Source organism: Dermacentor andersoni, chromosome 2 (genome assembly GCF_023375885.2).
Source record: "Dermacentor andersoni chromosome 2, qqDerAnde1_hic_scaffold, whole genome shotgun sequence".
Lineage (NCBI taxonomy): Eukaryota > Metazoa > Arthropoda > Arachnida > Ixodida > Ixodidae > Dermacentor > Dermacentor andersoni.
In genome coordinates, this window is record NC_092815.1 from 109,295,051 (window position 1) to 109,312,068 (window position 17,018).

At 49.5% G+C, this 17,018-nt stretch overlaps 1 protein-coding gene across 1 annotated transcript in view; it reads right to left on the reverse strand.

Annotated features, from left to right (window-relative positions):
* LOC126541223 (uncharacterized) overlaps window positions 1–17,018 on the reverse strand; it is a 45,693-nt gene that overhangs the window by 15,261 nt on the left and 13,414 nt on the right. Inside the window, exon 4 of the mRNA XM_055076637.1 lies at window positions 9,937–10,046. Coding sequence (XP_054932612.1) covers window positions 9,937–10,046 — 110 coding nt within the window. The remainder of the gene's footprint in view (window positions 1–9,936; window positions 10,047–17,018) is intronic.

Sequence of the window (17,018 nt, forward strand, 5' to 3'; positions counted from 1 at the left end):
AATGCAAGCGCAAAATATTTGCAAAAGGCACGTCTGAACTGACACCAGGCGCAGGTTCTCAGGTGCTTGCATTAGCTTTTATTTAGATATCCGAAAAGCCTTTCGGATATTTAGATCTGCGAAAATTAGTAAACTTTCTTAAACACTATAAAGCGTATGAAGAATGGTAATAATTCACAAATACAACAACAAATATGGGCGGTAAATTCGAATATTTCACGTAAACGCTTACCTTAAGACGGCCCTTAACCACTCTTTATCGAAGTGTAGAAATGCATTTGAAGTGAAAATAGGCTGTTTCAAAAATACTTTGTCGCCGAAAGTACTTCTATGCGTTAAGCAGAATCGGAATTATTGGCAAAGAAACGCCGGCCTACGCAGTGCTCCCGTTCCTTCTTGAATGACTTGCACTGCGAAGACTACGGCGCAGTGGAGTGTGCCCACAACGCTCCACCTCCTCCTAAATGTCACCGTGGCGCGCAATTCAACTTTCATTTCGAACGCTGACGTAGACGCCACGACTTCCGCCTTTGGTGCCTACGACGCGCTAAACATAAGCAAAACGCGGTTGTCCTGAGGGAGCCGCAGGGCCCTCTGCCAGTGGACTCGTGGCGGCACCCCGCGGCGGCCGCGGTATCTACGCCATGTAGCCGACAGCAGCTTGATGACAGTTATCGGCCAACAGCAGCCGTCTGATGGAATGACGCAATAAAGCGTCCGATGACGAAATAAAGCGTCCAGAAGAGAGTGAGGAGCGGGCCTTGTGTTGAAAACAGAGCGTTGGTGAGAAAGGTGACTTTGCGATCCGCTTATGGCACGACAGTAAAAGTTAAGTCTGAGATGTTCACAGTAGCGTATGCTACTCGCGTACTATGTTATTTCACCAAGCCAGAGGGTCCATTCAGGGCCCTTTAACAAACTGTAATATATTAAATTATGGGGTTTTACGTGCCAAATCCACTTTCTGATTATGAGGCCCGCCGTAGTGGGGGACTCCAGAAATTTGAACTACCTGGGGTTCTTTAATGTGCACGTATATCTGAGTACACGGGTGTATTCGCATTTCGCCCCCATCGAAATGCGGCCGCCGTGGCCGAGATTCAATACTGGGACCTCGTGGTTAGCCGTCCAACACCATAGCCACTAAGGAACCACGGTGGGTCAACAAAATGTAATAATCGAAATGGCACATTGTATACAATAACTGGGGTCCTTCACCTTATGTGTCATTTGAGCATGTGGTACAGTTCCTTGATGCTTCTGGCACTCCAGACTTTGGAATTATGTGCATTCCAGTGTTCTTTTTAAACCCAAGGCAGTTGGAACTTTTGACATAACTCATGAACTCTCTCAAACAATCTTAATCAGCAAGGGGATCGCAGGAATCGTAGCCCGCACAATTTGACAAAATAGTGTACATTATATTGACGCGAAATAAGTTTGCACGTGATGACACGGGACCCTTAAGGCGAGAACGACGAAGTTCGAGGTTGCGCTCGGGCTCTCCGAGGACCAGCCATCGCTAAAGGCAGACGTTTTTTTGCCAATCTGTCGGTGGTAAACTGTTTCAGTTGTAATAGCTGGGTGACATTTCTGGTGGACGTGCGGGGTACGGTCGATGTTAAGATCTCCGGAGCATACCCCAGACCTAAGCCCGGCGAGTAGTTCAGCCAAGCTTACCCCTGTGCACGTACGTGCCAGCCGACGTCTCCAGGGACTCCAGCCACAGCACGGTCTGCTACCCGAACGAACTAGACTGACGAATCAACCACCTCCTGCCACTCCTGCAGCATCGCACGTTGTCGTCAATCACATCCGGACGCCGATTTCTTCAGAGGATGCCGACGACTGGCTTGACCATTTTGACCGTGTTGCCAACCTCAACGACTGCAACCACGAGCGTAAGCTACGCTACGTGTACTTCGCCCTTGAGGATTCCGCGAAAACATGGTTTGAGAACCACGAGGCAACACTGACGTCATGGGAAGAATTTCGTAGGCAGTTCCTCAATGCATTCGCCAGGGCGGACAGGAAGGAGAGGGGGGAGTTAGCGTTGGAGGCAGGAATTCAAGGCCTGATTGAGCGAGTGACGGCGTACGTAGCAGACATGAATCGGCTTTTCAGACGTGCGGACCCTTCTATGACTGAAACAAAGAAGGTGCGCCATCTCATGCGCGGCGTCAAAAAGGAAATCCTTGCTGGCCTCATTCGAAATCCGCCGACGACACTTGCAGAGTTCCATGACGAAGCCACTACTATGGAAAAGGCCCTTCAACAGCGGGCCAGGCAAAACAACCGCGACGCCATGATTTCAAGGGAGCTCTCTGCCGTTACCCTCGGTAACGACGTTGGCTCCTTGCGAGAACTCATCAGGGCTGTCGTCAAGGAGGAACTGCAGAAGATGCAGACGACCACTGCCCCTGTGGGACAACTTTCCATTGCGGAAATGGTGCGCGCCGAGGTTCGACAGGCCGTCCATATTCCTGGACAGTACGAGGCACCACGGCAGAGACCGAACGCCGAAATCAGTTACGCTGAAGCAGTACGCCATCCGCCACCCTCAAGTGCGTGCAGCATGGGACACCCCACTCAACAAAGGGACGTAAGCTTCAGGCCGCCTCGCAGCCCACCGCACATCGCCGAAGCAAGGACTAGGAAGAGCGATGTATGGCGCACCACAGTCTACAAGCCCGTTTGTTTTCATTGTGGCCAAGCCGGACACATCTACAGAATGTGTCCTTATCGTCATGTGGAGCTCCGTGGATTCTCGCCGAATGCACCTCGTCCTCGACCTGGTGTGCGGCCGCCGGAAATAGAGAGTTTCGTCGCGAATCGTCGCAATGTTGATCAGCGATGGCAGGAGCCCCGTTCGTCGTCTCCTGCTCGTTACAGGTCACCATCACCAAGCCAAGCCTTTACTCGCGGCGCTCTGAGACGCCGCTCGCCCAGCCCGGCGGGTCGGGAAAACTGAGTTCAGCGACCTCCGGAAGTGAGGCCACTGACGACGACCGTACGCAAGATCCTCCACTACGACGACAACGACGAAAACAAAAGGACGCAGACGTACAGACGGAGTCAAACACCTTACGAGAGGTAGTAACGTCGAACATTCCCGTCACCATAGACGACGAAGAAATAACGGCGTTAATCGACACTGGAGCGGACACCTCAGTTATGAGCATGGACCTTGCCTGCAAGCTGAAGAAAGTTTCTACCGAGTGGACTGAGTCGCAGATTCGCACTGCAGGAGGCCATCTGCTAACCCCGGTAGGAAGATGCACAGCGCGAGTGAGCATTCGTGGGTTTACATACCTCGGATATTTCGTTATCCTCCCAAGCTGTTCGAGGGACCTAATTCTGGGAATGGACTTTCTGCAGGCTTATGGAGCTGTGATTAACTTACAAAAGTCGCAGGTAACGTTTTCGACGGCGCAGGCCTTAGCAGGGAGCAGCACTGACGACACGTATGTCAACGCCTTGAGGATTGCTGACGAGAACATCACGGTGCCGCCAAAGAGCAGCGTAGTGACCCTCGTCACCAGCGACGCATTCGACGGCTATGAGGGTATTACCGAGGCAAATATCCCGCTGCTGCTCGAAAGACACATCTGCTTCGCCCGGGGCCTTGTTCGAATACAGCATAAGTGCTCGCAAGTTTTGTTGACAAACTTCAGCCATGAGTATCAGCACGTCCCTCAAGGTACAGCGGTGGCATTCCTGAACGACATTGCTGACTTCTCCGACATCGGCACGTTACAAGTGACTTCACCGGATGCAACAACTCCCGCCAGCCTGAATACCCGCGTCCACATTAATGCTGACTTAGCAGATGTAAAGAAGGATCAGCTGCTGGGCCTACTGACAGAATTCTCCGGCTTTTTTTCCACGGAATCCAAAGTCCAGCGAACTTCCATCACGCAACACCGGATCGTTACAGAGGAGTCGGAGCGGCCTGTTCGTCAGCATCCGTATCGCGTGTCACCTATGGAGCGGGAGGCGATTAAGCGTCAAGTTCAAGAAATGCTAAATGATGACGTCATTCAACTGTCGACAAGTCCGTGGGCATCGCCTGTCGTACTAGTAAAAAAGAAAGACAACACACTCCGCTTCTGCGCTGACTACAGACGGCTTAACCGAGTCACAAAACGCGGCGTTTATCCCCTGCACGCATCGATGACGCTTTGGACCGTCTGCGTCATGCTCAGTTCTTTACTTCGTTAGACCTAAAGTCAGGCTACTGGCAAATCGAAGTGGACGAGCATGATCGTGAAAAAACCGCCTTCGTGATTCCCGATGGGCTGTACGAATTAAAATGCTGCCTTTCGGTCTCTGTTCCGCTCCTGCTACGTTCCAACGAATGATGCACACTGTACTCGTTGGACTAAAGTGTCAGACGTGTCTAGTGTACCTAGACGACGTTGTTGTGTTTTCCAGCACGTTCGATGAACATCTCGCCCGGCTACGAAGTGTCCTTACCGCAATACGCAAGGCCAACCTCACCATCAAGCCTGAAAAATGTTGCTTTGGCTTCCAGGAACTCAAGTTTCTAGGCCACGTGGTCAGCTCCCAAGGAGAACGACCAGACCCAGAAAAACTCGCTGCCGTTGCCGAGCTTCCTCGTCCTAAAGACAAAAAGGCTGTTCAGCGGTTCCTGGGCCTCTGCGCTTACTATCGTCGTTTCGTTGAAGGCTTCTCAAGGATTGCTGATCCGCTCACGAGACTGACGCGACAAGATGTGCCCTTTGCGTGGACGGAAGACCAAGAGCAGGCCTTCACCGAATTGCGCAAACGCCTTCAATCGGCTCCAGTGCTGGCGCATTTTGATGACACCGCGGCAACTGAAATACACACCGACACCAGCAACGTAGGACTCGGGGGCATTCTGGTTCAATGGCAAGATGGCGCAGAACGTGCAATTGCGTATGCGAGTCGTAGTCTGACAAAAGCAGAAGCTAATTATTCAACGACCGAAAAAGAATGCTTAGCAGTCGTGTGGGCCATCAGCAAGTTCCGACCGTACTTATACGGCCGGCCATTTCGAGCGATCAGCGATCACCACTCGCTCTGCTGGCTTGCCAATCAACAAGACCCGTCAGGTCGCCTTGCTCGTTGGAGCCTTCGCCTCCAGGAATACGACATAACTGTTGTCTACAGATCCGGCCATAAGCATAGCGACGCTCACTGCTTGTCACGTTCTCCTATTCCCTTGACATCCTCCGACTTGGAGCTAGATTTGCAGTTTCTTGGTGTCGTCGACGTGGTGCGCATGGCTAACTATCATAGTGCAGACACTGAGCGTCTTCCAGTCATCCGATATTTCGAGGGAGCTGACGTTGTTGTCCCACGCCCACTTTCACGAGGATTGACGTCGTACTGCCTGCGAAACGATGTCCTGTACAATAAAAATTTCGAGAACAGCCAGGAAACGTTCCTTCTCGTCGTTCTGACGGCACTGCGCGAGAAAGTTTTACAGGCGTGTCACGACGATCCCTGTGCCGGCCACTTAGGCTTCGCGAGGACATTAGCGGGTATACGGCAAAAATACTATTGGCCACACCTATTTTCGTCGGTTCAGCGCTATGTGCGAACGTGCCGTGATTGTCAGAGGTGTAAAGTTCCACCCGTCAAGCCAGCCGGCCTCCTTCAGCCCTTGAATCCGCCTCCGGCGCCATTCCAGCAAGTGGGAATGGACCTTCTTGGGCCGTTCCCCACGTCATCCTTGCGAAATAATCGTGGCAATTGACTATTGAACTCGCTATGCGGAGACGAAAACTGTGCCGCGGGGAATTGCTGCTGAAGTCGCCAGCTTCTTCGTTCACAACATCGTGCTTCGCCACGGTGCACCCGCTGTACTCATTACTGACCGCGGTGCAGCGTTTACAGCGGAGTTATTGCAACAAGTCGTCACACTGACGCACACCGACCACCGAAAGACCACGGCCTATCATCCCCAAACTAACGGCTTAACAGAGCGCCTAAACAGAACATTAGCCGACATGCTCTCCATGTACATTGATGTGGAACACAAAACATGGGATGAAATTTTGCCATACGTCACGTTTGCTTACAATACCGCTGTGCAGGAGACCACCGAGTTTACACCATTCGAGCTTGTTTACGGACGTCGCGTTACTACCCCCTTAGACGCCATGCTCCCGGTAGACCACGGAACCACAAGGAATGACACCACTGAAGATTTTGTCGAGAAAGCCAAGCAAGCTCGCCAGCTTGCTGGGAATCGCATCCGCACCCAGCAGAATACCGACGCCTACCGATACAACCGGACCCGACGGAATGTCCAGTACTTACCAGGCGACCGCCTGTGGGTATGACACCTATCCGACACCGTGGGCTCTCAGAGAAATTGTTGCGCCGCTATTTAGCCCCCTATGAAGTTGTACGCCGCCTCATTGATATCAACTACGAGGTGGTTCTGGTATGAACCGACGCCGTCCACGAGCTGAAGTCGTCCACGTAGTCCGGATGTAGCCGTACTACGCGCGCGAGGGATAAGCAATCCTCACAAACCGCTTCAGAATTGTGTACATTCCTGTATGTTTTTTTTTGTTTTTGTTTTTTGTCTTTTCATGTTGGCACTCTTGCCCATGGTGCGCGCCCGCTGCCCTTGAAATGACCGGGCCTGTCGCTTTTGAGAGGGGAGCAACGACGCGAAATAAGTTTGCATATGGTGACACGGGACCGTTAAGGCGAGAACGACGAAGTTCGAGGTTGCGCGCGCGCTCTCCGAGGACCAGCCATCGCTAAAGGCAAACGTTTCTTTGCCAATCTGTCGGTGGTAAACTGTTTCAGTTGTAATAGCTGGGCGACAATATGAAATCATCACAAAAGTAACATGTGAACTTTTAATGAGCTATAACAAGAAAATAATTTTGTGAAACACTGGTTGACAGGATTTAGGACACAACACTCACGGCATTTTACTCTCACATTGCGAATGAACAGGGTAACAAAACGCAAACAGAAAAGGCAAATATGAGATTTAATCAAAAAGTATTGGCCCTACTTTTTATTAGCCAGAATGACGTGCATACACGTAATTACAAATGTACCTACTCTCTTGCGTATCTTAAACAATTTTCCCACATAGTCCCCATACTGGTTATGACATTTAATTGTCCCATCGCAGCACTAAACTCGAGGTCCCCCGGTGGTAGAATTCGTTAGGCTGACTGTGGAACCTCGCTGACTGTGTCACACAAGTCTTCACGCACTTTTGCGAACTCACAGCACCACCACCTCACACTTCTCAAAGCGAGACACCTTCCCCTTGCACAGGCTACATTTCCCTGCGGATTCCAATATTGGCGTTCGTTCCCTCGCGCCATAGAAAACGAATCGCACTTCGCTGCTCGTATGCCGTGGACGTGTGAAGCATAACCGCCGTCTTCAACAATTGACAGCAGCACCTTGCCGCGGAGTTATCGGCAGATAAAGCCGGGCCGGTCTTAAGAAACGTAAACTGCTGGTAATTGTTATGTTGACTTCGCATTCAAAGCCAAAATTTGACTTAAGAAAAGGCAGGCAAATACTTTCTGATTCGCCCTCATAATACGGGAATTATCATCGTCATGACATTATTACGTCAACTAAAGGACGAACGCCTCTCCCAGCGACGTTAGCTCATTCCAAGTTGTGCCTGCAAATTTGCGAATCTTCCTTACACTTCCTAATTTTCAACCATCCACGAACGCGCTTCCCTTCCCATGGCATCCATTCCGTAACTCTAATAGACAACCGGATATTTGTCATAAGTATTACATGGCCTACCAAGCTTCAATTTTTTCTCTCTTAATGTCAACTAGATATTAACTACCGTGGTTTTCCTGGCGCCTAACGCCACGCCTTACAGTTTTCTCACCATGACTCGTTGAGGGGTCCGAAAATTCTTAACAAGCTTCATTGTTAACCCCTAAGCTTAAGTCCCGTATTTAGTGCAGATTATGCAATGTTTCTACTTCTTTTTTCCAAGTACGACGGTCAGCTGCCGGTCATTTTTCAATGCCTGCCATATATCCTATCCAACCCATTTTTATTCTTCTGTGAATTTCCGTTTGATGATCAGGGTCCCCTGTAAGTAATTGACCTAAATAGACGTACCGTTGCAGATTCTACAGGCTGTTTGTCAATAATTAATGTTGGTTTCCTTGTCAGATATACTGCAGTGCAAAATTAATTATGAATGTCATACGGTAACATGCGCGGTTCGACGTACACGCGGACATTTTTCGTATCAGATTCGAAATATTACACAGGTGCATTCATCAGGCGACTAGCATGCGCGAGCGCCAATGAGTTCAGACTGAACATGTTGATGTGCATGATGCTTAGATATTCAAGACGGGACAACGAGACTTGAAATAGGAATGTCTGGTACTATAAACGTATTTTAGAAGCTAGCACTCATGAGGCGTAATGTAAAAAGGGAGGTTTACGGAGGACAGCAATAACACGCTAGCGAGAGAATGGCACAAGGCTTTGTTCTTATTTTGTTAAATTTTTAGCCTTCAACAGGGAAAGAGCACTGCTTCGCGGTAGCGTAGTCCTTCTTCTATTTTGTGTCTATTATCTTTAATTAAAAGGAGGATCTGTCTGTGTGTGTGTGGGGGGGGGGGGGGCGCGTGTGTGCGTACGTGTGTGTTTGTGTACGTGCGTGGGTGCGTGCGCGCCTGCGCGCGCTTCTTCATATTCATCCATCTGCACAACGCATGTGCGTTCCTACGCAGAATCAAAGGAGAACAAAGCAAACTATTTAAACAGACTCTTGCCCTCTACTTTGCACATTTCCGCAGCTCTCTGCCTATCGAGCATTTCGAGATGCTTTAAATAATGACCGACTTCATTTCTCCAACAGCAATATTTTTCCATAAGCTGATGTTTAAAGAATTAAGATTACATTCTAATATAAGCGATTACCTGTCATCGTACCAAATTTACTGCATGACGTCCACAGCCAATTTACGAGTGCAGCAGAAAAAAGAAGTGGTGCTGTAATCTACTCTACACTGAGTTGAAATACAAGTGGAAAGTTTTATTGTGACAGCAATTATACGGACACTCCAGATGGCTTTCTGCCGTCGGCGTCGCCGTCACCGTGAAGTTCCATGTAAAGACCAACGGCGATAACCGTGTTGCCGTGCGCCGCATGTCGTATAGGCGATTGAAATTTTGCGAGGGGAACCGATGATCGCGGCTATATCTCGTGCGCACAGTGAGGAAAGCGGCCAGGAAGCGCACCGTCTTCCGTCGCACGCGAAGCTTCGGGAGAGGCAAGTGACGGGGAGAGGAGGGGTGTTCTAGTCCGACGGCTTGAGCGTGAACGAAGCGCGTGGTCGCGCAGGCATCATCTTCAAAGCAACCTGCGACTTCGAAACAGTGCGCCGAGTGCTGGTAGCTTCGTATGCGCTGTGCTTTCGACGCTTAGCTCGCGTTGAAGGCAAACAGCACGAAGCTAAATTCGCTCGCTGCTGCTGCCACGCTTCCGCACTCCTGCGTTTTGAGAGCGAATGTCCGCGGTCATGGAGTGAGATGTGTTCATGTCTACCGGTGCGCGGTTGACACCGTGCTTGTTAATTCGGTTAGTAAGCGAATGTTTACAAGTTTCTACGAGTGATAAAACTACTATTCTTACTTATTATAGCTGTCTACTAATTTGCTATCGCTATGAATGCTTCCCCTTTCGGGCGAAACAGACCACTTTTTCATAGTAAAATATTTAGCGCGCACACTTGACAAGGACACAGTGAAGGGGGACACACGAACACACAAGGCTAAAAGACCGAGACCTGTACAACTAAGTCTACCTCTGTAGTACTGCACGCGGGTCGACGAACAGTTTTCCCGGGTAGAGCGATGAACTCACGCGATTCCTCCGTCAGCCCTAGAATCATCGCATACAAATGTTGAAGCAGGACTTACTGGCACAAACCAGGGCGATTTCGCAAGTGGCACAATTTTCAGGTGGTTTCGTTTCATTCCGCACATCAAAGTAGCAATCATCCCACGTCAGTGTGTCCATCTGTAGCAATCTATGCATCGAGATAGAAACGACATTACTCGTTGAACACGGTGTAAAAAATCCGACAAGTATTCGCTCAAAAAAAGGAGTATTGAGCATAAAAATAGACAAGTACAACTTCTCATGCACTCTATAAATGCACACATTTACACGAAGTCTGCCATTTGCGCACGCGGGCGCACGGGTGTCTCGGGGGCCACGGAGCGGCGCGCCAGCTTCCTCGCAATACCTCCAGATGGCGCTCGACTCCGCCGCATTGATTGGACAGTTGGCGACAAAGTAGAATGAATTTAATTTATAAAGGTAAAGGGGAGAAAGACACAATTCGCTCATATAGGCCATTGACCATTACATCGGTAATATACAGGCTAGCAATGCAGGCAATCAAATTAAAGCTTCAAGCATGGGCAGAAAATAATGGCATTTTGAGAGAGCTTCAGAATGGCTTCAGAATAGGTAGGCGTCTGCATGATAACTTGTTTGTTCTTACTGAGTGTATTGAAATATCAAAAGCAGAAAGCAGACCGTTTGTATGTGGCTTTTTTAGACATTACACGAGCCTACGACAACGTAGACCCCAACATCTTGTGGGATATTCTGGAAGGGGAAGGCTTAGGTAACGATTCTCTACAGCTTTTGAGAGAGATTTACCTAGAAAACACCGTTTGCGTTGAATGGGAAGGGATGAGGAGCGAAGAGAAAGTTCATATCAACAAGGGACTGAGGCAGGGGTGCCCTTTATGCCCGCTGCTGTTTATGATGTACATGGTGAGGATGGAGGGGGCGTTAGAAGGAAGTAATATCGGGTTTAATCTCTCATACAAACAGGAGGGTACAGTAATAGAGCAGCAACTCCCAGGTTTATTTTATGCGGATGACATTGTGTTGCTAGCTAACAAGCAAAGTGATTTGCAACGTCTGCCTAATATCTGCGGAGAGGAAGGCAACAATTTAGGTTTGAAATTTAGTGTTAGAAAATCAGGTGTTATGGTATTCAATAAAAACAGTGAAGAGACAGTGGAGATACAGGGCCAAGAAATACCTCGGGTAACAGAATATAAATATGTTGGCATATGGATAAACGAAGGCAATGGATATATGGAAACGCAGAAGAAAAAAACCATAACAGTAAAGGGGAATAGAAATGCAGCCATAATGAAGCACAGAGCGCTATGGGGATACAATATGTACGGGGTCCTCCGAGGTATGTGAAAAGGTGTATTGGGTCCAGGACTTACTTTTGGAAATGCGGTTGGGCGCTCACAGGAAGACTACAAATGAAGCTTTGCAGGGTGATATTGGCTGGACTAGTTTTGAAGTGAGGGAAGCTCGCAGTAAAATTGAGTATGAAGAACGGCTCAGGAATATGGAAGACAGTAAATGGGCTGGGAGAGTGTTCAGGTATCTGTACAGGAAAAATATTGATTCACAGTGGAGGAAAAGAACTAGGAAACTCACCAGCAAGTATGCGGCCTGTAGGGTGGGCAACACAGCAACAAAGAAGGTCTAGCGGAAAGTCAGAGAGGCTGAATTATACTCATGGATGGCGGCAATGGAAAAGAAACCTGCCCAGGAGTAACTACTTAAGAGGAAAAAACGAAATCAGGAAAGAAACCATTTATGATAACTCAAAGGGAAGCTCATTACTTTTCGAAGCGAGATCGGGATGACTTAGAACACGCACCTATACAGCGGTATATAAGAAGGAAGAAGAAGCATGTGCTTGCTGCGGTAAAGCTAGGGAAACGACGAAGCATGTTTTATTAGAATGTGAAGACGTCTACCCAGCGGTCGATTTAGGCACCACTGGCCTCCTTGAAGCCTTTGGGTTCAGCGGGAGCAGTGGTAAAGCAAACATGTCCGCAATAGACATTAGTAAGAGGCGATTGGAGGATTGGTGGAACAAAAGTGGGAAAACGACAAAAGACGGAGACGTACCAAAGCGCAGTTCGCAATAGGGGATCAGAAAATTTGGGTGCGGTAGTTCTTAGCGGTTTTTTTTTTTCATTGTTTAACCTAGGTACAATATGAAGCAGTATGGTAGCAAGAGCTTGGTGGCGCAACCCACCGCCCCGTTCCAAAGGGGACGCTCATAACATCCATCCACCCATCCGGCCCCACGTAAGAGGCGGTGTTTCTACCACAAAGCTCGTGTTCGTGCATAGCGTTCGCGGCGAGCGTTTACCGGTAAGCATTGCGGCTACATACGCTCCAGGTGCCGGGAAGCGTGAGAAGCAGTCAGGTATCTTTGAATGCTATCGCGTTCCACTCTTAAAGGCGAAGCTTAAGCGCCCACAAAATTTTTACATACGTTTTACTAAATAAGAGGGATACCTCTTATTTACCTGTACCCCTAATGTGAAGTTTGTTTTTCTACGCCTCCGCGGTTTGTCGCCCAAATAACCTTTCTTCCACGAATTTTTCAATCGCCTCTTACTCATATCTCTTGCAGACATGTTTACTTTCCCCCTGCTCTCGCTGACCACAATGGTTTCAAGGAGGCCAGTCATTCCTAAATTAACGGCCGGGCATATATCTTCACATTACAATAAAACATCCTCCTTCGTTTCCCTAGCTTTACCGAAGCAAGCACATGTTTCTTCTTCCTTCTTGTATCTCGCTTTATAAGTGCGCGTTCTCAGGCACCCTGATCTCGCTTCGAAAAGTTCTGAGGCTCTCTTTAAGTTATGATAAAGTGCTTCTTTCCAGATTTTGTTTTTTCCTCCTATGTAGTTACTCATAACAGGTTGATATTCCATCGCCGCTACCCATGAGATTCTCTCAGCCTCTATAATTTTCCGCTAGACGTTCTTTGTTGCCATGTTGCTCACCATACAGGCCGCATACTTGATGGGAAGCTTCCTAGTTCCTTTCCTCCAGTGTGAATCAATGTTATTCTTGTAGAAATACCTGAACGCTCAACCAGCCCATTCACTTTCTTCCATATACTTCAGTCGTTCTTAATTAATTTTACTGTGAGCTTCCCTCACTTCAAAACATCTCCAGCTCATATCACCCTGCGCAGCTCCATCTGTAGTTTTCCCGTGAGCGTCCTATGCGAGGCGTCCTACTGTCCTTTGGTTGCCATCGTGTCCTGATTGTGCCACTGATTTCAAGCAAAGAACTGCATTTCCAAATATAACTCCTGGGCCCATTACAGCTTTCCACATGCACCGAAGCACCTCGTGCCTATTCTATCCCCATAACGCTCTTTGTTTCACTATGGCCGCCTCTGTCTTCCCTTTTACTGTTATTGTTTTTTCCTGTGTTTCCATATATATTGTTACGGAAGGATGGAAGAAGAGAGAAGACGACGACGATCGCCACGCGCTGGTGCCGCGTGTTGTGGGTGATCAGCCATCTTAATTACTCTGACTCACCTTGCATATATAAATACAGCCTTCCTATACTTCCAACATTTCCGTAACATATTGGTGGGAGGTGCGTGTTACCACGGCTGGAAACGGAACTCCGCAGTGGACGTCGCATCACCTTCCGCACCATGAATGATGGTGAGCATGCGGCATCAACGTCGTTGCAGCCTCTAACGTCACCGTCGCCAGCTACGTCGCTGTCGCCTTAGCTTGTGGTTCTGCAACCCAAGGATCATGGAACTTTCTGCGGGACCGATGGCGCCGACAGTGAAGAGTGGATGGCTATGTACAAACGCGAGAGGGGAATAAACAGATAGGACCCTACGCTTATACTAGATAACCTGTTGTTCTAACTAAGAGGCACGGCAAAGGTGTGTTACGAAAACCACGAAGAGGAGCTAACCAGCTGGGACCAATGCAAAGAGAAGTTGACAAAATTGTTTGGCAAACCAACTTGCCGTAAAATTGCCGCAAAGCACGAACTGGCCTCCCGTGCCTAATCCCCCACGAAGACCTATGTCTCCTACATCCACGACGTGGTGGTACTTTCTCGTAAAGGCGATCACGACATGACAGAAGCTGAGAATGGCTGGTACATGCTGAAGGGCACTGCTGACGATGGCTTTAATTTTGGCATGTGCAAAAGGTGCTCTAGAGTTGACGCTATCGTTAAAGAGTGCCACTACTTCGAGCAGGCTAAAAGCCGACGCGTCTTGCAACCATTCGCCAGACTTCCCAATACTGCCGCAACGTCGACGTTTCAAGATCAACCCGCACAGAAGCATGCATCGCCATTAGAGGACGTGTTGCGAATCGTTCGACATGAACTGGATGCGAAGGTGCCCGCCGCTTTCTGTTCGCGTAGCCCTGATGCTACCACTTTTTCAGTTCCCCTTGAACAAGCCATCGATCGCCAGGATCCCGAAAACATTATTTTACATTCTGTCTGTGCTGTCGCTAATCCCAGAACTAACGAACGCCCTTCTACTAATTACGCTCCACCCCGACGCTTCTCTGCGCGTTATCGCAACCCGAGTAAGTGGAGAACTGCAGACGATCAGCCCATATGTTTCACCTGTCGCCGCATTGGTCATGTCGCCCAATATTGACGCAACTCGCGGCCCTAAACACCTCGCAGGCCGACTTACCTGAGCCGTTTTGATGGAATTGCCCACAACGTTTCGCCCACCGCCGAGTGTAACAGCGCCGACAACTCTTCTAGTCGCTCACCATCGCACACGAGTCTCGTTCACCACAAACGCGTCGCCAATCTTCCCGTTCGCCAGAGCCACGTCGCCTTTAGTCCCCTGTGGCTTTTAGCTGCGCCCTTTCGGCAAACTGAGAAACGCAGCCCTTGGAGGTGGTGCAGCATTGCCTACTACTGCAGCATATCCTCTGTCTGTGCACACAAGGAGAAGAGTATTTGACGTCAAAATAGACGGCGTACCTGTCCAAGCACTCGTCGACATGGGAGCCCACGCACCTGTGGAGTGCTAGCCTATGTAGACCTCTAAAGAAGGTCCTCACCCCAGCAGCATCCAGAGTGCTTCATGTGGCTGACGGCGGTGTGCTGGTTGTTCTCGGAATGTGTACTGCGCGTTTAGGTATAGCCGGCCGCCCTACTTCTTTTCTCTTTGCTGTGATCGACAACTGCCCTCAGGACGTTATCCTTGGGGTGGACTTTTTATCCAATCATTCTGCTGTCATCGACTGCGGAGCCGGCGTTCTTAACGTGGAACTGCATCAACTCGCCGATCCTCCGAGCACTGCCCCACCACACTTATGTTCGTTTCACGATTTGCGTCTGTCACCCAAGGCAGTCAGTCACCTGCGTCACTTTGACCGCCACGACACATGTTCCTCACGGTGAATATGTGACTCGCCCCATCATCGACGTGCTTTTGAACCTCGACTTTGCTGTTCCGCCTACGCTGGTCACGGTTACGAATAGCAACGTCGTTCTACCGCTTCTGAATTTGAGCCTGTGCCCTCAAGTGATTCTGGCCGGCATGTTCTTGGCCAAGAACTTCTTGTGGTTCCGAATTGGATATTGAGAGTCTGAATGCCAAGAGTGGTTTATTACCGCCAATTGCAGCTCACAGCTCTGGTTCCTTAACGGATAACTTCGCGAAAATGATTGAACCGGTTCTCACCTCTGCACAGGCCACGGACATACGTCCCCTGCTTGAACCCTACAGTGACATCATTGATTTCGGCGACAGGCCTTTAGGCCAATCATGTGTTGTTCAGCACCGTATAAACACTGCAGACACGAATCCTATTCGTCGGCGTCCCTATGGTGTATCTCATGATGTTCATCGAGTCATCCAATCAGAAGTAGACAAAATGCTCCGCAAAGGGGTCATCGAGCCATCATCCAGCCTTTGGGCTTCGCCTGCCGTCCTTGTGAAGAAGAAAGATGGTACCTGACGTTTTCGCGGTGATTATCGTGACTTAAACAAGATCGCACGAAAAGACGTCTACCCACTAACACGCATCTATGATGCCTTGGACTGCTTGCTCGGAGTTAAATACTTCTCGTTCATCGAAATTCGATCCGCCTACTGGAAGATTTCAGTTGATGAAATGGACCACGAGAAGACGGCCTTCACCACGCCGGATGGATTATATCAGTTTGAAATCGTGCCCTTTTGCCTATGCAATGCTCCTACGACATTTGAACGTATGATGGACTCTCTTCTGCGAGGCTACAAATGGACCACCTGTCTTCCTCATCCTGGCGACGTTACTGTTTTTTTCGCCCCAGTTCACCAGCCACCTTATCCGACTCGCTGCAATTCCGGCGGTCTTCCGAAAACCGGCCTCCAACTGAATTCCACGAAATGTCAATTCGGGCGCCGTCAGATTACTGTGTTGGGACACCTCAGTGACGCATCCGGTGTCCAACCAGATCCGGAAAAATTACAGTGGTACGCAGCTTCCCTGTGCCCCGTTGTGCTTCTGACATGCGCTGCTTCGTCAGCCTGTGTTCTTACTTACGCCACTTCGTCAAAATCTTCGCTGACGTTGCTTGCCCTTTGACAGATCTTCTAAAGAAGAACACGCCATCCTCATGGGGCTCGGAGCAGGCTCACGCGTTCGTCGCTCTCATCGGGTTTACGACCACCCCTTCCATACTTGCCCACTTTGATCTATCTGCACTGACCGAAGTCCACACTGATGCAAGCGGCCATGGCACAGGGTCTCTACCGCTCTGTGCGTCATTATGTAAAAACTCGCGAATTGTGTGAGCGCCGAAAGGAACCTCCCCTGGCACTGGTCGGACGACCCCATCCGATTGGTGTTCCCTCTGAACCGTTGCTTCGCGTAGGCCTTGCCCTGCTTGGCCTCTTTCGGACGACGACTAGAGGGAATAAGTGGATCGCCATCGCTACAGATTGCACGACACGCTACGCGATAACAAAGGCGTTGCCGACTACTTGCGCAACAGACGTCGCCGATTTTCCCCTCCACGAAGTTATTCTCCGCCATGGTGCACATCGACAGTTACCTACAGACTTTGGCCGCTGCTTCTTCTCTCGAGTTGCCGACAACCTCATCCGCTCTTGTACCACTGAGCACAAGCTATCCAACGCCTACCACCCACA